This window comes from Oryx dammah, unplaced genomic scaffold (assembly GCF_014754425.2).
Source record: "Oryx dammah isolate SB20612 unplaced genomic scaffold, SCBI_Odam_1.1 HiC_scaffold_25, whole genome shotgun sequence".
Taxonomy (NCBI): domain Eukaryota; kingdom Metazoa; phylum Chordata; class Mammalia; order Artiodactyla; family Bovidae; genus Oryx; species Oryx dammah.
Window position 1 is genome coordinate 102,873,614 of NW_024070209.1, and position 24,554 is coordinate 102,898,167.

A 24,554-nucleotide genomic window follows, 5' to 3' on the forward strand; every position below is an offset into this window, starting at 1 on the left:
GGCGCGGACGCGGGGCGGGGAGGAGGCGCGGCGGCCGATGCGGGCGGGCCGGCCCGCGGGGCTGAGGCCGAGCGAAGGCGAGCCGGGCCCGCGCACGGCCCGCGCCCACCATGCGGCGGCTGCGGCGCCTGGCGCACCTGGTGCTCTTCTGCCCCTTCTCCAAGGGCCTGCAGGTAGGCGCGCCCCCGGCCGGGCCGGCTCCCGCCCCCACCCCTCCCGCCCTGGGGCCCGGGCCGCGGCGGGGTCGCGCGGCATCCAGCCCGGGGACCCTGGGCGGATTCCGGACTCAAGGTCGCTGAGGGCCCGGGTGCATGGTCCCTGGGGGACCAGGGGCAGGCGGGGCCCGGGGTGGAGGTTGCCGATCGGGTGAGCGGATGCTGCGGGGTTGGCCCCAGTGCCTCTGGGGCTGCAGAAGGCCCCCGCTCCGCCGCGGGCCGGAACTGCTCCCGCAGGCCCCGAAGCCACACCAGGTCCGCCCCGCTTTCCTCTACTTAGGAGACCAGGTTTGTCTTTCTGTGATGGAAAACTTGGGACCCGTAGAAGCACCCTAAGAAGGGCATACCCTCCCCCTGGGTCATCCCCCAGCCAGCCCGAGAAGAGGAGTGTGCCCTGACCCCACAGTGACCTTGGACAGATCCCCGTCCTTCTCGGGACCCTGCTGTCTGCAGGGGAGGCCCAGGCTGCTTTGGGGGCCGGCTACCGTGATCCCTGTCATGGCTGCTTGGGGTGGTCTGAGCCGGGCTGAATGCGAGCCTCAAATTATTCAGGCCAAACCTGCCACCTTCACGACCCCAGGCCCTGGGCAGGAGACAGCCCTGGTCAGACTCGCCCGCACCTCCCTGGGGTCCCCTCTGGGGAGAAGGGTGGTAGCCAGGTAATGCACGCAGGGGTTTGCGCCAGAAGCCCTCCTGCCATCCAGGGGTCTTGGGGGGGTAGTGGTCTCCACCCAGCTCTGGGTCGGGTGGGAGCTGAGGGTCTGTGGCCTCCCCCACGCTGGGAGGTGGGGGTGCAGCGGCCCCATCCTGAGGGAAAGGCCTTGACCGAGCAGGCCAGTGTGGCGGGTCTTGGACTGGGGGTGTCAGGCCTCTGAGCTCAGCCTGGGAATGGCAGATGAGCCTGGACAGGAGAGGTGATGGGCTCCCAATGGCTTGGGTTGGTTCCCAGACACCCGTCTCCTTAATGAGAGGAGACACCCTGAGCCTCAGTTTACCGCATGTGAAACACACTCCTGTGTTAGTGGTGAGGGGTGGAGGCCACGGTGTACGTGGGCCCCTGTCCCCGAGGCTGCCGGTCATCATGCTGTCTGTGTCCCCCGAGTGACCCCCCAAGTGCTCCACTCGGAGCTGGGCAGTCTGGGGGTGCGGGGAGCCGCCGACTGGGGCGCACTGAGTGAGCTCCCCCTGTCCTGGGGGCATGCTCACCCGTGGGCGTCAGGATGCCACAGGGGCAAGGCAGGGCAGGGGGTAGGGGCAGGGACTCCCCTCGGAGGAAGTGCCTGCCTGCGATGATCAGGGCCTGGGGGTCGCTCAGAGCTCGGCTCTGGGGACGGTGTCCATGGAGCGGGGCCGCCGCAGGAAGGCCGGAGCTGGAGGGGCTCTGGCGGGAGCTTGGGCCGTGTCCGAGGTGGGCCCTGCGGTCAGACCGCGAACCTGGGTCTGGCCCAGGTCAGCCCCTGGGGCCAGTGCAGGCGACAGCCCGCCCTCGTCCCGCCTGTCCCTGCAGGGCGGTTGGTAGTCCTCTGGCCTCGCCCTGCCCCCAGCCGCGCCCCTGACTCCCCGGCCCCCCACCCGCTGGCCTGCTTTCCTGCTTTTCCCTTTGAACAAAACTGGCAGAAGCAGATGTGGTGGCAGGACCAGTGGGCCTGCGACCCAGCTCTGCGACTCTGGCCAGGGCCACCCCGGGCCTCCATGGCTCCAAGCCATGCCTACGGCAGCACCTCCCGGGGCGGCTGGCCGAGGGATTCGGCCAGAGGAGCAGGAGGGGAAGACCCTGCCTCTCCTGGAGGAATTGTAAAAACGAGCGCAGCTGCCTGACCTGAGCCTGGAGGCCTTGCCTCGTCCTCAGGGGAGAGCCGCCGGCCCCATTTCTGGGCCCCAGCCTCCGATGAGAAGCCCAGGGCTGAGCAGGACTGGAGCTGCCCCACTGACCCAGGGGTGGCGGGATGTGTGAACAGTGCTGGCAGAGGCCTTGCTCCGGAGCAGGCTGGTCTGAAGCCCCCTTGCTCTCCCGGGCCCTCTTCTCTGGGGCTCAGCTGCCGCAGTCAGGGTGTCTGAGCTCTTCCACGGAGCAGCGCCTGGTAGCCCTGGCCCATCAGCTGAGTGCTGCTGGGCAGCAGCCATCGAGACCGTGATTTGCCAGGACGGGGGTGGGGAAGGAAGCTGATGCTCCTACAATCCCGGCTTGGGGGCTGGATGGGAGACAGTGCCCCCCAGTTCCTGCAGGGCTTTGGGTCCCCCCCCGCTGTGATTCCACTCGTCAGCTGGGGAGACCTGCTCTCCAGAGAAGCAGTTCCTGGCCCACCCCACGCTCCTGGGACGGAGCCTCTGGCAGCGGGACCAGGGGCTGAGTATCTTAGTTATCTCTTCTCTATTATGGTAAATTACACATCGTGTGAATTTAGCATCTTAACCGTTTTTTAAGTGCACCGTTCAAGGGCATTAAACACATCCCCGTTGTTGAGCCACCACCACCATCCATCTCTAGAACTCGTTTCATCTTCCCAAACTCAAGCACTCAAGCTCTGTCCCCTTCAAACACTCTCTCGCCATCCTGGGCAGGCCCCCCTTGCTCCCCACCGCTGCCCGTTGTCCCCACCCTTCCTGTGTCTGTGGATCTGAGTCCTCTAGGTTGTTGCCTGGGTGGAGTCACACGGGATCTGTCTTGTGTCTGCCTCATTTCACTGGACATGATGTCCTGCTGGGTCATCCATGCCGTAGCCTGGGTCAGAGTTCTTTGCCTTTTCATGGCTGAACACCGTTCTCGAGTGTGGATGGGCCGTATCTGGCTTGCCCGCTCCCTCCTCAGTGGGTCCGCGGGTTGTGTCTACCCTTTGGCTGGTGTGATGGGGGGTGTGCAAGGCTGGGTCCCTTAAAAGCTCACAGGGTGACTGTGCCTCCAAGCCCTGTGCTCCCTGCTGGCCTTGGTCCAGCCTGAAGTCTTCCCCAGTGGGAGGAACCTTGTGCAGGGTGCCGGGCCAGCGTGAGGGGCCCGGGGTGGGGAGAGTGCCTTTCCAGCCTGACCTTGTACAGAGGTTACGTCATTATGAAATGAGGGCAGGACAGGAGGAAAAAATTGTTCCAAATCTCTTTATTCAGCAAAATAGAGTTGTCTACCCTAAATCCTCCTGATTTGGAATTTATTTTTCCCTGCCTGTGAGATTTCAAGGTCTGGGAGACACCAGGCCCCTGCCTTGCACCAGGAGTGGGTGCGCGGAGTGGGAGACACTGACTGGGGGGGGGGCTGGGGGGACTGGGGTCTAGGAGGTGAGGCTTGGGGGGCTGGGGTCTAGGAGGCGGGGCTGGGGTCTAGGAGGTGGGGTCCGCGCACCTAGAATGCTGTACTTCTTCACGCCCTCTCCCCCGCAGGGCCGGCTCCCAGGCCTGAGGGTCAAGTATGTCTTCCTCGTGTGGCTGGGCGTCCTCGCAGGCAGCTGGCTGGCTTACGTGCACTACTCGTCCTACGCGGAGCTCTGCCGCGGCCACGTCTGCAGAGTGGTCATCGTAAGTGTCGCCCGGGGCCGTCTGTGGGCTCCGGCTGCCCCCAGCCAGGGCTCCTACGGTGGGCAGCCTAGAAACGGGGCTTGAGGCCCGCCCGCCCAGTGGATTCTAGGGAGGGTCCAGCTGCGTCCTGCGGGGCTATCCCTGCAGGCCCTGGGCAGGGGCCCGGGAGGAAGGGATGCCCCATGGAGCACAGGGGCGTGGCTGGGGGTGGACAGACAGACGGATGGGTGGACAGGGCCAGCTGTAGACGTGTCTGGGAGGGGGGGCCGGGGTCCAGCAGAGGAGGCTGCAGGGCGTGGTCTTCGGGGCCTGGGGATGGAGACGCGCTAAGTCGCCACTATGGCAGATAGAACAGAGCTGCGCACGTGTGTGTGAGGGCGCTCGTGAACCTATGTGTGCTTGTCCACGGGAGTGCGTGTGTGCCCACGAGCGCTGCTCCACTGGCTCACGGCTCCTGCTGGAGGATGCCCTGTGACTGGTGGAGGAGGAGGTGACGCCAACCGAAGGGGCCCTGACTCCGCCAGCCTCCCCCGGCAGGGGTGAGCCCTCGTCAGGCTAACGGGGCCTGAGGCATCCATGCCTGGGGGCACCCGCCCCAGTGGAGCTCCTGGGGTTCTGAAGTGGGGGCCGTGGGAGACGCCTGGCCTTGCACCTGTCTCCTGGTGGGGGCCTGGATTCTCTGCCCCTCTGCAGGGTGAGGGGCACTCTTCCTGGGGAGCTGTGTGGCACGGTGGAAGGGCTCAGCAGGCCTGCTCTGCCCAGGGTCCCATGGGGGCCAAACTTGGGACAGTCCAGAGCCCACATGGCAGGACTTGCGAGGGGCCCATCGATCATAGACCGTCGGGTGGGGGCAGGCCAACACAGCCACAAGGGGCCGGCACCCAGCCCGGGGGAAAAGGCCTGGTTTTTTCCAGAAATGCTTGCTGGGGCCCTCCAGGGGTCAGACCCAAGCTGGGAGCAGGCACACGGTGGGCTGGGGACGCGCAGAGGCAGGTGTGCATGTAGAGGGAGCCTGGCCTCTGGGCAGGGGCGGGGAGGGGTACTGCTTGGGGACCCCTTGCACCAGGCGAGGTCCCGGGCTGCCCGGGTGGGTGGAGGGGTCTCTTGGGGCAGTGAGGCCTGGGAGGATACATGAGATGGGGTCTGGCCAGTGGGGTCCAGTGCGCAGCTGCTCAGAGCTGGTGGGTGTTTTCTGAGCACTTCCTGTGTGCCTGCAGCAGCGCCCCCAACATGCAGAGGACTGAGGGACCCTGGGGGGGCAGACAAGGAATGTGCCCCTCCCAACCAGAGGATCTGCAGCTTCCGTCTTTCCAGAGTGCCCTGGCCTTCCCGCCAGCGCCAGAGTGGTCTCCCCGGCTGCTGGGCCGCGGGGACACCCCCTCCTTTCCCGAGAAGACCTGGCCACCTCATGGGGGTATCAGCCGTCTCCGAGAGATTCCACAGCTTGTCCAAGGTCACCCAGGGTGTGTGTGTTGCGGGGAAGGCAGGACCGGGGTCACGGACCAGGTACCCATGGACCCCAGGGTGCTCAGCCGGGTCCCCACCTCAGCCTGGTTTGTAGACAGGAGACAGGCTGGGAGGGGAGGGGTCTTGCCCCACCTGAGGCTGACGGCCACACTGCCCACCTCAGCTTCGGTGGAAGCCCCTCCCCACCCTGGTGGGCAGCGTGGCCCGCAGGCCCCAACCCTGGCCCAGCCTGGCTGCCCGCACTGGCAGACGCCTCCACGAAGGGCCTTGCAGCTCCGGGGGGTCTGAGGGGGTCAGAGCGGACCCCTGCAGTGGAGGGGCTCCCCTTTTCTGTCCTGATGAACGGGTGTCAGGCTCTGAAGCCGCAGCACAGAAGCCTCCTCCCCGGGTGAGTCCAGGGCCTCAGCGTTCAGGAGGCCCTGCCTCCCCGCCCCCCGGCACGCTCCCTTCCTGCAGGCCTGCTCCACTAAGGGCCTGGACACCATGGCAACAGTGATGCACATCCAGGAATTCACCCCACGCTTGCTCCAGATGCCACAAATCCCCCCCCGTTCCCCCACCTAGGGACCGCCCTGGGAAGGGCCTCACCTTCCGGCTCAGTTCAGCCCACACCCGCAGGACTCAAGGGGCTGCAAGGCCCTGTCTGAAGGCAGGAAGGGCCCGGTGAGGGCAGCGGCTCCTGCAGAGCTCGACCTGATTAGAGCTGCAAGCCTCTCCCTGTGCGTCTGGCTAATGAGGCGCTGGCGGGCAGGCGGGTGGAGCCCTCGCTTCCCCAGGCCACTTCCTGCGTCTCCCTGCTCTCCTCAGTGTGACCAGTACCGCAAGGGCATCATCTCAGGCTCCATCTGCCAGGACCTGTGCACCCTGCAGCAGGTGGAGTGGAGGACCTGCCTCTCCTCCGTGCCAGGCCAACAGGTAGGCCCGGCTGGGCTCAGCCCCTGGGGCCCTGCCGCCCGCGGTGCGGCTGGAGGGGGCCGTGTACACAGCGGGTCCCTGTGCTTCCGGCAGGTGTACAGCGGGCTCTGGCAGGGCAAGGAGGTGACCATCAAGTGTGGACTGGAGGAGAGCCTGAGCTGGACGGCCGGGGCCGACGTGGCCCCCCGGCGGGAATTGGTGCTGTTTGACAAGCCCACTCGGGGCACCTCGATTAAGGAGTTCCGGGAGATGACCCTCAGCTTTCTCAAGGTCAGTTGGCCCTCCTGGGGGCGGGGGGATGTCAAGTTCATGCCCAAGGACGTGTGCACAGGGCAGGCAGCAAGCTGGATGGGGGTGGCCACACAGGCCAGGGGGTATCTGGCTAGCCCGCCAATTCCAAGCAGACCCCACAGGCACGAGGCTCAGGGAGCACCCACAGGCATGAGAACCCACCCGGGGCCAGACGGCAGGGGGCAGGGGGCAGGGCATCCGTGGGGAGGAGGCCAGGGAGGAGGTGGGACCCGGGGGTGGGTGGGGCAGATGAGGGGTGATCGACCCCCGCAGCGCTCCCACCTTCGTGCGGGAAGTCCCCGGGCTCCCCGAGCGCTGCGGGGAGAGCACAGGTGGGCTTTCCAAGAGTGGTGCGGGGCCTCCCCAGCGCCTTGCTGCCTGCTTCACCTCAGGGGCTGGAGGCCGGGCTCCCCCATCGGGCCACGCAAGCCTGCAGCTGTGCGCCCACGTCCCGCCTCCCCTCTCTCCTGGTCCCGAACTTCAGGCTAATCTGGGAGACCTTCCCTCGCTGCCCACGCTGGTCGGCCAGGTCCTGCTCATGGCCGACTTCAACAAGGACAGCAGGGTGTCACTGGCTGAGGCCAAGTCGGTGTGGGCGCTGCTGAAGCGCAACGAGTTCCTGCTGCTGCTGTCCCTGCAGGGGAAGGGGCACGCCGCGCCGCTGCTGGGCCACTGCGGGGACCTCTACGTCACGGAGGGCGTCCCGCGCAGCTCGGGGCCCGCGGCCGCCCTCCCGGCCCTGCTGCGCCCGCTGCTGCCGCCTGCCCTGCACGGGGCCCTGCAGCAGTGGCTGGGGCCCGCCTGGCCCTGGCGTGCCAAGATCGCCATCGGCCTGCTGGAGTTCGTGGAGGAGCTCTTCCACGGCGCCTACGGGACCTTCTACATGTGCGAGACCACTCTGGCCAACGTGGGCTACACCGCCAAGTACGACTTCAGGATGGCCGACCTGCAGCAGGTGGCGCCCGAGGCCGCCGTGCGCCGTTTCCTGCGGGGCCGCCACTGCGAGCGCAGCGCGGACTGCACCTACGGGCGCGACTGCCGGGCGCCCTGCGACACGCTCCTGCGCCAGTGCAAGGGTGACCTGGTGCAGCCCAACCTGGCCAAGGTGTGCGAGCTGCTGCGGGGCTACCTGCTGCCCGGCGCCCCCGCCAGCCTGCGCGCCGAGCTGGCCAGGCAGCTGCGCACCTGCACCACGCTGAGCGGGCTGGCCAGCCAGGTGGAGGCCCACCACTCGCTGGTGCTCAGCCACCTCAAGACCCTGCTCTGGAAAGAGATCTCCAACACCAAGTACACCTGAGGGCCGCGGGCCCCGCCCCGCCTCCCACACCACGAGGCCCCCTGCCGCCAGAGCGAGGCAGCCACTCGGTTCCTGCCCCTGTACCACCACCTGCCCCCAGGCCCCCCAGCCCGGGTTTTCTGGGCTCCCGACAGGACAGTGGAGCTGGCAGGAGAGGGAAGGACTCAGAGCCCGAGCACCAAGGGCTGCCCTGGGACCCGCCCAGGCCAACTCTGTGTAAATAAAGCTTTTCTGTGAATTACTGTTCAGTCACCACGTCGTGTTCGACTGTGGCCTCATGGGCTGCGTGCAGCACGCCGGGCTTCCCTGTCCTTCACCATCTCCCTGAGTTTGCTCTGTCGTCCCCTTCTCCTCCCGCCTTTGATCTTTCCCAGCATCAGGGTCTTTTCTCATGAGTTGGCTCTTCGAATCAAGTGGCTGAAGCTTGATTGGAGCTTCAGCTTCAGTCCTTCCAATGAATATTCAGGGTTGCTGTTTAGGATTGACTGGTTTGAAAGCATAACCTTCTTTATGGTCCATTGATTACATGGACCTTTGTAAGCAAAGTGATGTCTTTGCTTCTTAATACACCAAGTTTGTCACAGCTTTTCTTCCGAGGAGCGTCTTTTAATTTCTTGGCCATCATCCCTGTCCCCGGCAATTTTGGAGCCCAAGAAAATAGTGTCACTGTTTCCCTATTTGCCATGAAGTGATGGGACAGGATGCGATGACCTCAGTTCTCTCAAGCCAGCTCTCCCACTTCTGAGTACCCCCACCCCACTCAGCCTGGAGTCCACTGCAGGCAATGGGGAAGGGGCGGGGGCGGTCACCCCTGGACCCACATGCTGGCAGCGGGCTGCTTGGGGTTGACTGGGGCCAAGGGCAAGGGTGACCGAAGCCCATGGTTCTCAGTTGTGACCAGCCCTGACCTGGACCACACGTGGATGGGGATGTAAGCAGGGGCGCACGCAATTACAGGGGAACTTCGGGTTCCATCGATTTCAAAAAGCTGTCACTGTCCAGGAAGAGCGCCCAGGACCCTGACCCCTCACACTCTCAGCTCCCGGTGGGGCCCCGGCTGATAAGACGAAGTCAAGGCAGTTTACGCAAGACCCATTTATTCTGTATAGTTTTGCCAACACGGGGACATGCGCCTTCACCCAGACGGGAGATCTTTCCATTCACTGTGACAACCTGTGCTGAAAACGGGTCTCAAGGTTCCAGCTGCGAGACACTCAGGACTAATTGGCAAACCTCACTGACATTTTCCCCTTGGGCGGGGGTATAATCCAGAGACAGCTCAGGCCTGTGGGGTGGACTCGCACAAAAGATCCTGCACCTCCCAGCTGGAGGACTTCAGGACCACGCCCTGGGGTGCCTGCCGGGCTGCGGCCACTGCAGGCGGACACCACTGCCTTCGGGTGCCTTCCTGCCCCGACCCCAGCCCCGACCCCGTAGCCGGGCTGTCATCTCTGGTTCCCTGAGCTCCACGTGGCCTCTGTTCAAGCTTCTGTAATGCGCACAGCCGCTGCCCCAACCCTGCTGATCCACACCAGGGGGAGAAGCACACGCCGCTACTGCTTTTCAACACACGATGCGATAAGCCCGCACGTTCTTCAGAGGAACTTCCAAGGCCGTGCCTTTCCCAGGCTCTGTACTGCCCTCGGGTCTGGCGGCGCATGGCTGCTGGGCTGCTCTCCGGGGTTCCCACCTGCAGACAGGAAACAGAGGGGACCCACTAGGCACGCCTCCCAGGGCTGGAGCGGCCGGACCAGGCCCCTGCCCTGGTCAAACCTCCTTACCTTGGGTGGAGACTTCAGGACAGCAGCAGGGTTCCGGAAGGCAAAGACAAGCCTCCTCAGCCTCATCCCCCGAACATTCCACGCAGTTTCTAGGGGGTTCAGCCAGTGGGGGTCCTGAAGCGGGGTGGGGAAGGACATGCTGCCGCCAGGCTCAAAGGTGGACAGACTGGACCTGCAGCCGCTGACCTCCGGCAAGTCCACGTCACCCCGGCCCCGCTCCAGTGGAGAAGCTACAGAAAACGCAATACGAGGAAATGTGGGCAAAAAATCTAGCAGCAGAAATAAGTTCAAGATCATTCTTAAAAAAACAGAACAGCACACCCAACTTGATCTCAAAACCAGCCAGACACACACTGTGCAGACAGCCCTCGCCTGCCCTGCAGGAGGGACCACGGGGCGTAAGGGCTGGCTCACCCGAGCTCAGGGGAGCTGGCTTCCACCGACACGAGAACCTCACCCCTGCCGGCAGGGAGTCACCAGCTGCATCCTGCCCCCCAGTTCTGTCCAGGGCAGCTTTCACTGTCGGGTCCTCGAACACCCACAAAAGCACCCCCACAACTGATTCCAGCCAGCTGCACACACCCGCCCCGACACACCCCTAACCTGCCACCCAGATGCCCCAGCAGCTGATGACCCGACTCCCCTCCAGGATTTCATGCACTGCCCATACCCAGATTCTGGCAAACCACTGTCACTGCGAGGGTCCAGAAGGTGTCAGAGCCGCCAGCCTCCCGCCCAACTTACCCGTCCTGACATGTGTCCTGAAGAGTCCCACCTGCAGCTCCCCCCTCCATGGACCAGCCGCGCTTATGGGCCTGTGAAACGGAATCTAATTGGCGACTCCTCCCAAACCCTGTTTCCCTGCAGCAGTGCTGTCCACTGGACCCTCTGGCCTCTTCTCTCCAAGGACTCCTTACGTTGGGCGCTCAGAGCACGAGCACTCGTAGGCCGGGTGGCACAGGACACCAACTCAGCGGCCCTCAGCCAGGGAGACACGTCACAGGTGCTCAAGGACTCCTAAAAAGTCCTCCCACGCAGAACCATCGTTTCCAGCAGACCCTCTCCTGGTCAACCCCACCGGACCCAAGTTTGCGGCAGGCCTGTCCGCTCACTCCCCGGCCTTCTCTTCTGCGCACGCGGGAACAAGGGGCTCCCTTGGGCAGCGCTCGGTGATGTCCGGCTACAAACCATTCTTAGTGCCCACAGTTCTGAGCACTGAGCGTAGAAATAGCCGCTTCTTCTCTGCCCCAACGGCACGGGCGCAGCAGGGTGGCCACACCCGTGGTGCCGGCAAGTCCGGCATCTGCAGGGCAGTGCCCGCCCCCCGAGGCCTCAAGGAACAGCTTCTTACCTTGGTCAGGAGCATGAGGCTGCTCACTCTTGCCTTCATTCACAGGCTAACAGTCGCCAGCCTTCCTGTATCAAATAACAAAAACGGTTGGAGAAGCTACTACTCAGTATTTAAAACTAACGAAGGGGGCTGCTGGCACGGAGCCCCTGGCGGTCAGCTCTGAGGCTGCCACGGTCTGCCGGTGCCAATGCCCGAAACAGGCTGGTGTCTGATGAACTTGGGGGACCACAGCGCAGCCAGGCTCCTCTGCCCATGGGATTTCCCAGGAAATACCAGAGTGGCTTACCATTCCCTTCTCTGGGGAATCTTTCTGACCAAGGCACTGAACCCAAGTTTCGTGGGTCTCCTGCACGGGCAGGCAGATTCTTTACCACCAAGTCACCTAGGAAGCCCATCCAGGAGGACCCCTGGCCCCCCTTCAGAAATCTCTGCACCTTCTCTCCCAGGGAGCTACCAGTGAGACACTGGATAGATCAATGGATCAGAAAAGTACAATTAACAAGGCGACAGGAAAAAAACGCTCTGGAATTTAAACAGGCCTCACCGTAGGCTACTGCAGCTGGTCTTTGGAACTATCTATCTGGCAACTTCTTCTTTTAAAGAGTTTCTAGCTGTAAAATCTATCATAAAATTTCTTTTAAGAGGCAGAGTAGCTTCGTGTGAATATCCTGTAACATTTCAATCCCCCTAAAACAAGTTCAATTATGCCAGTTGCTAGGTGGCTTGAGCTCATCTTTGAAAGGGAAATTTTAGTGCCACCATTTTGTAATGAAAGCAGGTCAGCCTTACTGAAACCTACCCATCTTTCCTGCTGGTCGCTGAGCCAGGGGGCAAACACCCACCTGCTGCCGCTCCTCACACAGCAACCTCGGGGTGTCTCTCGCCAGGAGAGAATTAAGGCGTTCTTACAGGACAGGCTTCTGGCAACACACACCCACCCTCGGTGGGCACTTCGTCAAGTGTCAGACTATCAATCATCCAGAGGTCCACCGGCCAGAACACTGGGCGTAGACCAAGCCTCTTTCCTCTCTGCCACCTCATGACGCAGACGTGACACGGCAGCCACACCTGCAACGCCTCTAGGGGCAGCGCGGCGAAGACCATGACACCCGTGGGTCCGAGTCCCGGGACTGCCTATGCGCTTGCGAAGCGCGCGACGAGGCCCTCCCCCCAGGCTTTGCTTTGCTGCATTCGACCTCCAGGCCTACACCTGTCTGCACGCCAAACCAGGTACCTTCCGTTTGACTCCCTGCTTCATTTCAGGCTGTGTGAAAAACCGAGGTTAGAATACAGCGTGCAGACCCCAGGGGACAGAAGGGCCGCGCTAGGCATGCCGCCGCCCCTCCCCACTGCTGCGGGAAGGCGACCCCGCTCCCACACCCGCTACGCTACACCTATGGATAACCCGCAGACCGCCTAGCTTTGAGACAGGGCCCAGTATAGAGAGGCGATCAGTACGCTTAAAGACAAAACCAGACGCTAAAAGCTCCTGCGCTTCGATTCCCACCGCAACGAGCCGGAAGGTTGGCTGGGCGGGGGTGGGGCGTGTCGCGGCACGTGCCCCTAATGTCCCAACTCACCCGTTAAGCTACCGCTGCCTCGCCATGTTCCCGAGGCTTCCAAGCCAGGAAACTGCGGAGAGCACCCCGGGCGGAGACGCCGGGCGCGGGGCTCGGTCGCAGGCGGACCCTGGGGCAGGCGGGCGCTCGGCCTCCCATGCAGAGGCCGTAACGCACTGCCACCGTCCTCTCCATTCCCGCCGCCCAGAAAGGACGCGCGAGCGCGCGCCGCGCCTTTTATAGCGCGGACGGCGGCCCGCGAGGCCCAGCCCGCGCCCTCCCCGAGTTCGCCGGCGCCGCGGCGCCATCTAGCGGACCCTCCCGGCCGCACCGCCTGCGTGGCGCCCGCGGCCCTGGCTGAGCTCCCCTGCCGCGTCCTCCGGCCAGCAGCGCCCTGGGTGGGGGCGATCCTCGCGCGGACCCCGCGCCTCCGACGGTGGGGTGGGACCTGCCTTCCGTGGGGGGCGGGACAGCTCGAGCTAGCTTCTGCAAAACACTTGGACGCTTGCTCCTTGGAAGAAAAGCTATGACTGACCTAGACAGCGTATTAAAAAGCAGAGACAAAGGTCCGTCTTGTTACCGACAAAGGTCCGTCTAGTCAAAACTATGGTTTTTCCAGTAGTCATGTATGGATGTGAGAGTTGGACCATAAAGAAAGCTGAGCGCCCAAGAATTAATCCTTTTGAACTGTGGTGTTGGAGAAGACTCTTGAGAGCCCCTTGGACTGCAAGGAGATCCAACCAGTCCATCCTAAAGGAAATCAACCTTGAATATTCATTGGAAGGTCTGATGTTGGAGCTGAAACTCCAACACTGTGGCCGCCTGATGCGAAGAGCTGACTCATTGGAAAAGACCCTGATGCTGGGAAAGATTGAGGGCAGGAGGAGAAGGGGACAACAGAAGATGATACGGTTGGATGGCATCACCGACTCAATGGACATGAATTTGAGCAAACTCCAGGAGGTGATGGACAGGGACGCCTGGCGTGCTGCAGTCCATGGGGTCGCAAAGAGAAGGACATGGCTGAGCAACAACAAAAGCACTTAGAACCAGGCAAGGCCCAGTGTGCGTGTCCTCCAGGGGATCTTCCTGACCCAGGGATCGAACCCGGTCTCCTGCCTTGTGGGCAGATTCTTTACCATCTGAGCCGCTAGGGAAGCTCGAAGCCCAGAGGCACTTGATAACTAACGCCTGCCGTAGTGACTGCCCCAACCCACGAGCGCCCCTAACCTGGGGCCAGCTCTTTGTTCCCTGCAGAAGGGCCTCCGCCTCCTGGGAGGCTTGGCTGTGCTGCTCCTCTGCCATAGCCCCCTGGAGCCCCTGCCCCCAGGGTGAGTCTGAGGTTTTCGAAAGCCTTCTTCACCTCTCCTACAGTGCAGAGACCTTCCTCAAGCCCCGCTCAGGAGGGGTCACCTAGGTGTTGGCTCTGACTTTGGAGAGGGGCTGCCCGGGAGCGCTGGGGAAGCCTTGAGGTGGGGTCAAGGAGGACCCACCATGGATTCATTTTCCTGAGACGTCTCACAGGCTCACAGGTTATGGCCTGTTTGGGCTTCACCGCTGTGAAAAGTGTTGCTAACAGGATTCTCTGTGATTGGGGCCTGAGTGGGGAGTTCCAGACCTGCCTCCCAGGCCAGCTCCTTGGGCCACTCAACCAAGAGCGTTCCAGCCACACCGTGTTCCTGGGCAGATGGGGTGCCCTCTCCTTGAAGCCCAGTGCACACACAGTGAGCAGTGGGGCCTGGTTTCGTGGGGGCAGGCTGAGCTGGCTTTGGGATGGAAGGACCCCTCCCCTCCTACCCACCCAACAGCCACAATGACCAGCTGGCAAGCTGCAGACCCAATTCTCCAAGGACAGGAAGCTTCCAGAACTGGACAGGGGTTCCTGGGCCCTCTCGCGGGTGCCCTGGTCCCTGGGATCCAGTGCTCCACCACCCTGGCCCTGTGGCGGGCCGACATGCTCCGGTCCCCGAGGCAGGTGGTGATGACGCGGTGGGCCACACCGCTGAACTGGGTGGCGGTGGCACGGACGGTGAGGGCCGGGTGCTCCTTGCCCTCCTGGAGCCCAGGCAGTGGGAGGGGACCACCTTCCTGAACAGCTCCTGGCTGAGTTGGGGGGCCACCAGCAGCAGGAGGCCGAGTCCTGGGGTGGGCGGCGGCAGCGGCAGTCTCTGGCCTTCGGTCGCCTTCCCTGCAGGCCGAGGCTCTTGGCTGCCCTCCTCGGGGCTTCAGCCCCAGCACGTGGACCGCTGCTTTCCCAAACAAGGCTCAGAGTGGCCGAGAAGACCTGAGTTTGGAAACTGTGATGACTGTTAAAATCATGTTTGCATTAGACCAAGAATCTCCCTTCTGGGGGTCTGAGCTAAACAAAGACTTATGGACTCACATGTTCCCTTCAGCACAGCGATGGGAGAGAAAAATCAGAAATGGACTCAATAGTTACACGATTCGGGGGCCCCGGAAAATTCAGAAGAGGAAGAGGATGGACTGGCCGATGTCCACCGGGGGAACCGGGTTCTGGAGAGGCACATGCCCTGGAATCGTCCCCCACCATGGCTCAGGGCACACGAGGGGTGGGTGGGGTGAGAATGGGGCACTGCCTGCTAGGCTGGGAGGGCTTTGCTCTTTAATCCTTCATTCCTTTGGAATTGATTCTCTTACATTTACTCTCCTTGTAGTGGTTGTTCAGTCACTAAGTTGTGCCTGATCTTTTCGACCCCGTGGACTGCAGCATGCCAGGCTCCTCTGCCCTCTACTATCTCCCAGAGTTCATGTCCATTGAGTCCGTGATGCTAGGTAACCATCTCATCCGCTGCCCCTTGCTTCTCCTTTAGCTTCAGTCTTTACTCCACAGATGAGTGATAAGTCGGTAAGGTCCTCCTGTCCTGTCCCTCCTCTGCCTGTGGATGGTGAGCCCCATGACAGCCCCCAGCATCCCCGCCTCCAGGCCCACATCCTGTGTGATTCCTCCCTGAGGGTGGAGGAGCTTTGGGCCTGGGTTCAAATGAACAGAATCAGGCAAAAGCAATATGCCGTCATTTCCAAGACTCACTGATGCAGTCTGTGACTCCGCCCGGTCCCTCCTCCTGGACTCCTCTTTCCTGTCTCTGTCTCCCTGTCTCGGATGCAGTGTTCTAGAGAGGCAGGATCAGAGGTTATGAGGTGCCCTGAGGCTCCAGTACAAAGAACTGACATTGGGTCCCGGCCCACAGACAGGAAAGACCTGAACCCCCGTCCATACGGAATCCACCAATGACCTCAAAGACAGTCCCGCCCTGATGGAGCCTCAGCTGGGACCACAGCCCAGCTTCCTGGGCAGCCTCCGGGGCAGAGGTCCCCATCTGAGTGGAGCCTGCATCCTGGTCACAGACGCTGTGCGAGGGCCAGGGTTTGCCCTCATACGTGTGCATGTTAAGTCGCTTCAGTCGTGTCCAACTCTTTGCGATCCCAGGGACTGTAGCCCACCAGGCTCCTCTGTCCACGGGATTCTCCAGGCAAGAATACTGGAGTGGGTTGCCCTGCCCTCCTCCGGGGGATCTTCCCGACCCAGAGATCGAACTCCTGTCTCCTGCGTTGCAGGAGGATTCCTTACCGCTGAGCCACGGGGGAAGCGCCTTGCTCTTGGAAGTGAGGGGATGCCGTCACAGGGCACAGACCCCAGGACACCCGTCCAGGCCCAGGTCTGCCCTTCCCCCTCCTCCCCTCCCCCTCCATCTCCGGCCACCCCGGCTCCCGCCTCACCTGCCCTCTGGCCAAAAATCTAATCTCTTCCTCCTCCGAGTCTCTGACCCCAACCGCCGCCCCCCCCCGCCCCCGCCGCCCCCAGCTCACTGCTCCGAGCGTGCAGGGCTGGCCGCGCCTCTGCCCCCAGCTCACTGCTCTGAGCGTGCAGGGCTGGCCGTGCCTCTGCCCCCAGCTCACTGCTCCGAGCGTGCAGGGCTGGCCGCGCCTCTGCCCCCAGCTCACTGCTCCGAGCGTGCAGGGCTGGCCGCGCCTCTGCCCCCAGCTCACTGCTCCAAGTGTGCAGGGCTGGCCGCCCCTGTCTTTCTGGTCATGGCACCGGTGTCCCGTGGAGCCTTGTAGACCCCCAGGGCTCCCGGCCCTCCCCCAGGACCCTGACTCAGTTCCCTGGAGCGCATGCTCTCCTCTCACGGGGACTTGCTCACCTGCTCTCGTCCACCTGCCCCTCCAGGCCGCGAGCTCCTGCAGGGCAGGAACCATCTGTCATGTCAGCACCACCCCCAGGCCCGACATGGCCCCTGTTCTTCGCGCTGGGGAGGCAGTAGCTGAACCATCAACAGAGGGTCTCAGAGCCCCCTCCCACTTCTGAGCAGCTGACACTGTGGGCCTGGAGGCTAACAATAAAAGGTGCCTGTTGAGTCAGAGGCAGGGGGACGCCCAGAATGACCCTGGGCTATCCTCCACGGAGCAGAGTGGGCACTGCCCGCCCCCTTGTGGTCATCTCCAGCACTGGGGTCCAGGTTCCCCGACCGCTCAGCAGGTAAAGAATCTGCTTGCGATGCAGGACACGCACTGGGAAGACCCCCTGGAGAAGGGAAAAGGCAGCCCCCTCAATACTCTTACCCAAAAAGCCCCATGGACAGAGGAGGCTGGCAGGGCAGGACGGCAACTCAGCAAGGCGGGGGTTCCACCAGGGCCCATCCCCGAAGCCTGCCCGCTCCTGGGCGAGAGGGACCCCAGCGCCCCCCTTGCCGCCTCCCCCTCCACTGTCCCCGGGCCCAGGTCACTCCGGAGGCCTCCTCACCCCAACCAGGGGCCCAAATGAGGACCCCCAGAGGCCAACAAGGAGGGTCTTGTCACTGGTCCCCGCCCCCCTTCTGCCCCGCCCAGGTCCCCAGTCCCCCACGTCCCCAGGCTGCCCCCTGCTCAGAAGGACCTCAGGAAGCAGAAAGCTTTTTCCAAGGACTCGGAGCACAGTGGGTCACGGATGGGGGAGCAAGGCCAACAGACTCTCCTGCAATCTTATGGGGCCTCTGGGACTACCCCGTCTAAGCACCCTCTCTACCCGGGAGTAAGCTGAGGCCTCCTCTCCCGTAGCCCCTCCACGCTGGGGAGGAGCCTCATCCTAGCTCCCGGTGCCCAGAGTGGTGGACACAGGACCCCAGACCCTGTCTTCCCCAGGCCTCTCTAGGGATGGCCCAGGGGGCACCCTGGCGACCCCCTTCCCATGCTATGGGCCGGCATGTTGCTGGGGGTCATTATCTCTGTCCCCAACCTCCTCCTCCTCGCCCCTGTCCCCTCCCCCTGTGTGCACACCCCTCTGACCCCCAACAGGACAGTCAGTGAGTGTGAGCGTCTGTGTGCATGCGTGCACCTGCGCCCTTGTGGGGACGCCCAGAGGAATCGGCCCCCATGGGAGGGGTGTGCAGGGGTCCTCCAGGACCTGAGGAGCTCTCATCCCAGAGGAAACACCCGGGGAGGGGTGAGACTGGCTGGGGAATTGGGAACCAATCCTGTCCTTCTAGACTCTGCCCACCTCCCAGGCCGGGGCCTCATGGCGAGTTGGACGGGGATCTGCATCAGCCCAGCTTCGTGAGGACGCGCCCAGGCTCTCTCCTCTGGACGGGTGTGGTGGACACTCGCTCGGGGTCGTATTGGCCTCCCTCCTGCTTGTCGGCCAGGCCTCCCGATCACGGCCAAGAGTGCGAGGAGACCCTGGAGGTGAGGGCACATGACCCCGCCCACAGCGCGCATGCGCCTCTGGTCGTGTGTCCTGACGCTTGCTAACCGCCCTGTGATCACCGCTCCCCTCTACCATCCCCCACCCTCCCCCCGGCCCAAGTTCTCTGGGCCCTGAGCCCACCCTCCCGGACGGGTGGGCTGCAGCACAGTGGGCTGGCTGGGTTGGACATCTGGGGACCCGAGGGTCACTGAATCTACCCCTTCCAGCTTTACTGGTCACCAGACTCCATCCCAGGGTCCAGCTCAGGGCATGGCTGGGTTAGGGGGACCCACAAAGGGCAATAGACACCTGGCCGGGGCAGGGAGAAGGTCTGGGGCCCCTCCTCCTCCTTCTCCACCCTTCCCGCCACCCCCACATTCGTCTCTCTCACAGGACCCCAGGCAGAAGTTGTATGCAGCCCAGGCTGGTGGAGGTGGGGGCCGGAGGAAGCCCACCACCCAGATGAGGGTGTATTGGGGCACTTACTGTCATCAGGGGCCCCTCTGGGAACTCCGTGATTTCACCCACTTTATGGATGAGAGCTCACTCAGCTCCCAGTGACCAAGGCCGGCAGTGCGCTGGGACGGTCAGAATCACTGCTCCTCAGCTTCACTGAGCCCGCACAGAACAGGAAGCGCCAGACCCCCATCGCCCTTTCCACCACGTTGCAACTGCTGCAGGAGTTTTGAGCCCTCCTGGACAGTATGGCTTGTCCATTTCTGTCTCATGTAAGGCCATCCTGTTCTCCTCCTTCCCCGTATAAGGAAGTAGAGGGAAGGAGAGGGCGGGCTGATCTGAGAGAAGGGCGTTGAAACGTACACATTCCCACATGTAAAGCAGACAGCCAGTGGGAGGTGGCTGCATGACGCCAGGACCCCAAAGCCAGAGCTTTGACTGCCTAGAAGGGTGGAGCGGGGAGGGACGTGGGAGGGGGTTCAGGAAGGAGAGGACCCGTGCACACCTACGGCCAGTTCACGTTGATGTATGGCAGAAGCCATCACAGTGCTGCAATTGTCCTCGGATTTTAAAAATAGAATTTAAGACAAACAGGCAGATGACCTCTGACGGTCACTGACTCTGTCAGGAGGACCGCTGTCCTAACGCAACTCTCGCTCTCATCAGCTCTGTTGTGTCTCACTCTGTCTCTTGTCTGGCAATTCTTTCCCCACCTAAGCATGGACCGCAACATTGAGGACGAGATTTATTAATATGAGGCCCATTGCCCTGCCCACAAGACGGCTGGCTGTGGCTTGCCACTGAGTCCTCGTTTCACCCTGGGCAGTTGGCGGGGGTATGGAGAAGATGGGAAGGCAGGCGCCCCCGCCCAGAGGGGTTCAGCTGATCTACGCAGCGAAGCAATGCCAGCTCTCCTGGGACCCAGGGGCCAGAGAGACAGGACCTGCAGCCTCCACGGACGACCCGAAGGAACCCCAGCATGCAGGTGGCCATCAGCGGGAAACCGAGTGACTTCTCCAGTTGTGCAAGCCCTGGGGTCACCTTGTCAAGAACCCCAATTTCAGAGAAGGAATGGGGTCTTCTCTGCTCACCCCCCAACATTCTAGAGGGTTCATACTCATTTATATGCTCAGAGCGATGGACACAAGATCTCAGGGCCCCGTGCTCTAGAGGAGCCCTGTGGACGGCCGGCTGAGGGAGCTTCCTGAGAAGCGTGGGGACCACCTACTAGCAGCCTGGCGTCTCCCCTCCCCATGCTAAGGGCCGAGGATGTTGCTAGGATACAGGATGCCCCTGCCCCCTGGCAGAGCTGCCCCCAAGCTCTTTCATCTCATCCTTCCCGGCTCCTCTGCGTGCACTCCCCTCTGACCCCTGGCAGGGCAGTGAGTGAGTGAGTGAGTGTGTGTTGGTGTGTATGTGTGCACACCTGCGCCCTTTGGAGACGCCCCGAGGAACGGGTCCCATTTGGGAGGGGTGGGCAGGGGTCTTGCAGGACCTGAGGGACTCATCCTAGAGTAGACCTGGGAGGTGGGAGCCCCCTCTTCTTCTGGGGACTGCCCACCTGGTGGCACCTCGTGGCCCCAGGCAGTCTCTGCCTGCTCCAGCCTCAGCTTCCCAGCCGTCCCTCTCGGCTGGTGGTGGACCCGCAGCCGCTCGGCCCAGTTTGGGTGCGGGCCGGGCTCTCCCCGCCGAGTGGGTGGAGGGGTCGCGCTTGGGGCGCACGAGCCTCCCTCCAACCGGGGACTCAGGTGCGCCAGGAGCGGGGCTTCCGGGCGGCGCGTCCACCGCGAGGCGCGCACCCAGGCCCGCGGACAGCGCGTGCACGCGCAACACCGACGGCTCCCGGTGCGCCGGGTCCCCCGAGCCCGCCGCTGCCCTGCCAGCCCTGCGTCCGCTGCTGCGTTTGAAGCGCCCTTGTGGGGCCTCTTCCCGGGCGCCGAGGGCTGGAGGACGGAGCTCGGGTGATACCTGTCTGCAGAGAACCGGCAGCCCCTGACCTTGGAGCGGCCGGGGACCCGCGTCGGTTTCAGAAGTGTGTCCGATGCCAGGAGAGACTGGCCTCTGAACCAAAGACTCGGACTTTTCCCTTGGGGCCCCTCACCTGCCAGACTGGATTGGGGGGCTGGGAGGACCACGAACTTTCGGCGCTGCGTCCCCGACCCGGTTTGGTCAGGTTCTGCTTTTGTTCGTCTAAGGGGGGACGAGCCGGAAGGTGAGAAGGTGAGCTGGAGACCCCTGTCACCCCAGTGACGGAGCCAGGACCTTCAGCCAGGGCACCCCAGGGAGCCGGATCCGCCACCCCCGTCCCGCCCACTGCTGGAGGGCGAGGCCCTTGCCGGGGGTACCCGGGTGATGTGCCTGGCTGAGACACACACGTGTCTTGGCTCATTTATGCCTCATCTGTTAGGAGTTGAGGCTCTTCCTTGTGGGCCGACTCCCGGGACACGGGTCACCGCTCTAGTCATTCTGTGCAGATCTCTTTGGGACTGAGCTGAACACGGCCATTGCGCCCTCAAGGTTCCTCTTCTCCAGTTGCCTGTTCTGTTTCCGTGTCAGGGACAGAAAGTGATTCCACATTTTACTCTTTGGAGAAAATGAAACATCAGACTTGGACTTTTCCTTAAAATGATAGGAAAACTTGTTACCTTTCAAATCTTGCTTAAGGATTGCTTCATGGTAAAAAAAAAAAAAAAAAAAAAAGGCAGCTTTCTTTGAAAGACTCATATTCTAAAAATTCTAAAATCTGAGATAGAGAGGAGAGTTTTCCCATAGTTCCTCAGAAAGGACCCTGGACCAGATGTCAGAGAAACTCCCAGGGTGTCCTTGGGTCAGTCATCCTCCCTGGGCCTCAATGTCCTCATCTGTAAAATGGGTTGGGACAGTGGGGCTAGGTGATTTCCAAAGGTTCTCTCAGCTCTGACAGCTGATGATGTTGTTACCAAATGTTCTTTAAGCCATAAAACAGGTGATACAAATGGGTTTTTTTTCTCTTTATAAGTTATAGGCTAGTAAATGCCCAAACCAGAGGGGATCAGCTTTAAGGTGAATTAGACCAGTGAAGGGCGTTAATACCCATGTGTCACGGAAAGTCCCGTTAAACTTCACCGCCCACGTGCTGCTCCTCCCACGTCACCAGAGTTTGTTTTTGACCTCCGGACACTTTGACTCATCTTTCGGGAGGGTTTGTGTTCAACCCGCTTTAGAGTCCCCTGAGTCTCATACCTGGTGAGTCAGTCTCTGAAATACTCATGAATTCCAAGTCCTAGTGTTGAATCCCATCTCCATCCCTGATACAGACAAGTTTTGTAAGCAAACCTCAGCGTCTTGATCGCACTGTGGAAAGTGTCATCTCCACATTTGCTCATGTTTCTCCCCTTTGATGCACTTCGCACATGTATTAGCTGCGTCGAAACCACAAAGATAAAATTTCTGCCCTGTCCTCTTGCCAAGAGAGACTCTTTTAACCTCTTTTAACCTGGGAGGGTCAAGGCATGCGCTCGTGCTGAGCTGCTGGCTGGAGCATCCCCCAGCCTCTCCTCCTGAGGGTGTCTTCCCCTGCTTCCCCCGGGTGGGGTTTAAGGGGCTGTGGCCCATACTCTTGGGGAAGGCCAGCATTCGAGGCCTTAGCAAGTGCCCAACCCTGCTTATTCTGGGACCACGACACATCTCCAAGTTGAATGGGAAGAAAATTACTTTTTTTAAAAAATTAAAAAAACCAAAACCCTGCTTTTACTGAGATATAACTCACATACCACATGATCCACCCACTTAAAATATATGTGCTCAGTCGTGTCTGACTCTGCGACCCCATGGACGGTAGCCCGCCAGACTCCTCTGCCCAGGGAATTTTCCAGGCACAAATACTGGGGTGGGGAGCCATTTCCTCCTCCAGGGGATCTTCCAGACCCAGGGATATCTTGATTCTTTACCACTAGCGCCACTTAGGAAATGGCAACCCATTAGGTATTCTTGCCTAGAGAATCTTGTGGACAGAGGAGCCTGGGGGCTGCTGTCCATAGGGTCGCACAGAGTCGGACACGACTGAAGCGACTTAGCATGCATGCATGCATTGGAGAAGGAAATGGCAACCCACTCCAGTGTTCTTGCCCGGAGAATCCCAGGGACGGGGGAGCCTGGGGGCTGCCGTCTATGGGGTCGCACAGAGTCGGACACGACTGAAGCGACTTAGCAGCAGCACCACCTGGAAGCTCATATGATTATATGATATGAGATTATATGATTATGAGATATGATATAGCTCAGTATGATTCAGAGCTTTTTAGTGTATCCACAGAGCTGTGCAACCGTCACCATTATAGCAGAGCATTGTCACCACCTCAGAGGAAACCCTGGGCCCATTAACAGTCACCCCCCATTTCCCTTATCCCTACAGGCCTAGACAGCCGTTGACCTACTGTTTACCTCTATTTTGGCCTTTTCTCAGACGTAGAATAATGCAATGTGTGGCTTTGTGTGACAGCTCCTGGAATGTAGCACAATGTCAAAGGCCCATCCATGTTTGTGGCACAGACCAAGACTTCACTGTTTTGCCAAAAGATGTTCCATGCATAGAGTCACCCTGCTTTGCCTATCCACTCATCAGATGGTGGAATGTTTGGGCTGTTTCCGCCTTTTGGCTGTTCTGAACAACCATGCTATGAACATTTGCATATGAGACTTTCATCTGTCTTTATTTCTCTTGGGCATATTCTTAAGAGTAGAAATGCTAGATCATATAGAAACCCTTTAAATTTTGAAGCGTCACCAGGCTGTCTTCCAAAGGGCCACACTACTTTGTATTTCTGCTAGCCACGTATGAGGATTCCAATTTCTACACATCCTTGCCAACCCGTCCCATATCTGTCCTTTTAATCAAACCATCCTGGTGGATGTGAGGGCTACCCTGGTGGCTCAGCTGGTAAAGAGTCCGCCTGCAGTGCAGGAGACCTGGGTTCCGTCCCTGGGTCAGGAAGATCCCCTGGAGGAGGAAACGGCAACCCACGCCAGTGCTCTTGCCTGGAGAATCCCATGCATAGAGGAGCCTGGCGGCTGCCGTCCCTGAGACTGCAGAGTCGACTGAGTGGATGTGGAATGGCATCCCGTTGACTGTGGATTTCGCTTGTTTTCCCTCCCGGAGATGTTGAGCGTTTTTGATGTGCTTGTTGGCCACGTGCATATCTTATTTGGAGAAATGTCTACTCACCTCCTTTCTCCATTAAGGAAAATTGGGTTATTAGTTTTTTTATTATCAAGCTGTGAGCATTTACTATATATGCTGCATGCAAGTCTCTTATATATATGGTTAGCTGATGTTTTGTCCCATTCAGCAGGCTGTCATTTCAGTGATATTGTCAATATCTCATTTTAGTGATATTGTCTTTTGATGCACATTTTACATTTTAATGACATGCAATTTATTTTTCACGCTTGTGCAGAAAGTGTCGTAAATAAGAAACCATTCCCTAACTCAGGTCACAACGTTTTGCCCCCACGTTTTCCTCTGAGAGTCTTCTAGTTCTGTCTTCTGTGTCGCTGTCTGATCTGGTTTGCGTCAGTCTCTGTGAGGCTGTAAGGAAGGGTCCAGGTTCTTCCTTCGCGTGGATGTCCCTGGCTGTCCCAATACCATTTGTTCAAATAAACTACTCCTTCCCCGTTTAATTGTCTGGTCGCTCATCAAAGCCCAAGTCCAGACGTGCAGGCTTGTTTCTGGGCTCTCCGCTCTGCCTCGTGGGTCTGTGTGTCTATGTTTACGCTGGGGCCACGCTGTCTTCATAATAGTTTTGAAATTGGGAAGTGCGAGGCCTCCATCTTTGCTCTGTCTTTTCAACACTGTTTTGGCTATTCTGTGTTCCTTGCATTTCCAAATAGATTTCAGCATTGGCCTGTTTATTTCTGCAAAAAAAAAAAAAAAAAGAAAAGAAAAAGAAAAGGCAGCTGAGATTTTGCTGTGGATCGCATTGAACCTGTAGTTCCCTTTGTGAAGTCTTGCCGTCTTAATAGCATCAAGTCTTTTGACTCATGCGTATGGGATGTCCTTC

The 24,554-nt window shown here is 60.7% G+C and overlaps 2 protein-coding genes and 2 non-coding genes across 9 annotated transcripts; 1 reads left to right on the forward strand and 3 right to left on the reverse strand.

The window, feature by feature from the left end:
* The first annotated feature begins 104 nt into the window (after positions 1-104).
* DIPK1B (divergent protein kinase domain 1B) lies at positions 105-7,921 on the forward strand. Of its 3 annotated transcripts, XM_040225546.1 has the most exons (5): positions 105-173; positions 3,585-3,719; positions 5,994-6,101; positions 6,195-6,371; positions 6,877-7,921. In XM_040225546.1, the coding sequence occupies exons 1-5, from the start codon at positions 111-113 to the stop codon at positions 7,687-7,689; spliced, it is 1,296 nt and encodes a 431-aa protein (XP_040081480.1). In that variant the 5' UTR covers positions 105-110; the 3' UTR covers positions 7,690-7,921. The 3 variants fall into 3 exon arrangements, with proteins under 3 accessions (XP_040081480.1, XP_040081481.1, XP_040081482.1); XM_040225547.1 differs by lacking the exon at positions 105-173 and having other exon boundaries at positions 3,631-3,719; positions 4,937-6,101; XM_040225548.1 differs by lacking the exon at positions 105-173 and having other exon boundaries at positions 3,634-3,719; positions 4,940-6,101.
* Positions 7,922-8,765: 844 nt separating this feature from the next.
* LOC120852159 lies at positions 8,766-12,593 on the reverse strand. Of its 4 annotated transcripts, none has more exons than XR_005718496.1 (6): positions 12,402-12,592; positions 11,108-11,285; positions 10,822-10,886; positions 10,215-10,285; positions 9,471-9,700; positions 8,766-9,379 (listed from the first exon to the last, which is right to left on the reverse strand). XR_005718496.1 is itself a non-coding variant. In XM_040225549.1 (6 exons), exons 3-6 carry the CDS (start codon positions 10,858-10,860, stop codon positions 8,969-8,971), a joined length of 819 nt encoding a protein of 272 aa, XP_040081483.1. In that variant the 5' UTR covers positions 10,861-10,886; positions 11,108-11,285; positions 12,402-12,575; the 3' UTR covers positions 8,766-8,968. The 4 variants fall into 4 exon arrangements, 1 of the variants encoding a protein (XP_040081483.1); XM_040225549.1 differs by having other exon boundaries at positions 9,471-9,768; positions 12,402-12,575; XR_005718494.1 differs by lacking the exon at positions 10,215-10,285 and having other exon boundaries at positions 12,402-12,593.
* LOC120852356 lies at positions 10,641-10,774 on the reverse strand. Its single transcript, XR_005718536.1, has one exon. It is a non-coding gene; the product is annotated as a small nucleolar RNA SNORA43 (small nucleolar RNA).
* On the reverse strand, positions 11,780-11,911 carry LOC120852358. Its single transcript, XR_005718538.1, has one exon. It is a non-coding gene; the product is annotated as a small nucleolar RNA SNORA17 (small nucleolar RNA).
* Positions 12,594-24,554: the final 11,961 nt, after the last annotated feature.

Coding starts and splice junctions, on each gene's coding strand:
- DIPK1B (XM_040225546.1), top strand. CDS start 111: ATGCGGCGGCTGCGGCGCCTGGCGCACCTGGTGCTCTTCTGCCCCTTC. Junction 174..3,584: donor CCTTCTCCAAGGGCCTGCAG/GTAGGCGCGCCC, acceptor TCTCCCCCGCAG/GGCCGGCTCCCAGGCCTGAG. Junction 6,372..6,876: donor TGACCCTCAGCTTTCTCAAG/GTCAGTTGGCCC, acceptor CCCGAACTTCAG/GCTAATCTGGGAGACCTTCC.
- LOC120852159 (XM_040225549.1), bottom strand. CDS start 10,860: ATGAAGGCAAGAGTGAGCAGCCTCATGCTCCTGACCAAG. Junction 10,286..10,821: donor GCCTCATGCTCCTGACCAAG/GTAAGAAGCTGT, acceptor TCCGTTTCACAG/GCCCATAAGCGCGGCTGGTC. Junction 9,380..9,470: donor TCCTGAAGTCTCCACCCAAG/GTAAGGAGGTTT, acceptor TCCTGTCTGCAG/GTGGGAACCCCGGAGAGCAG.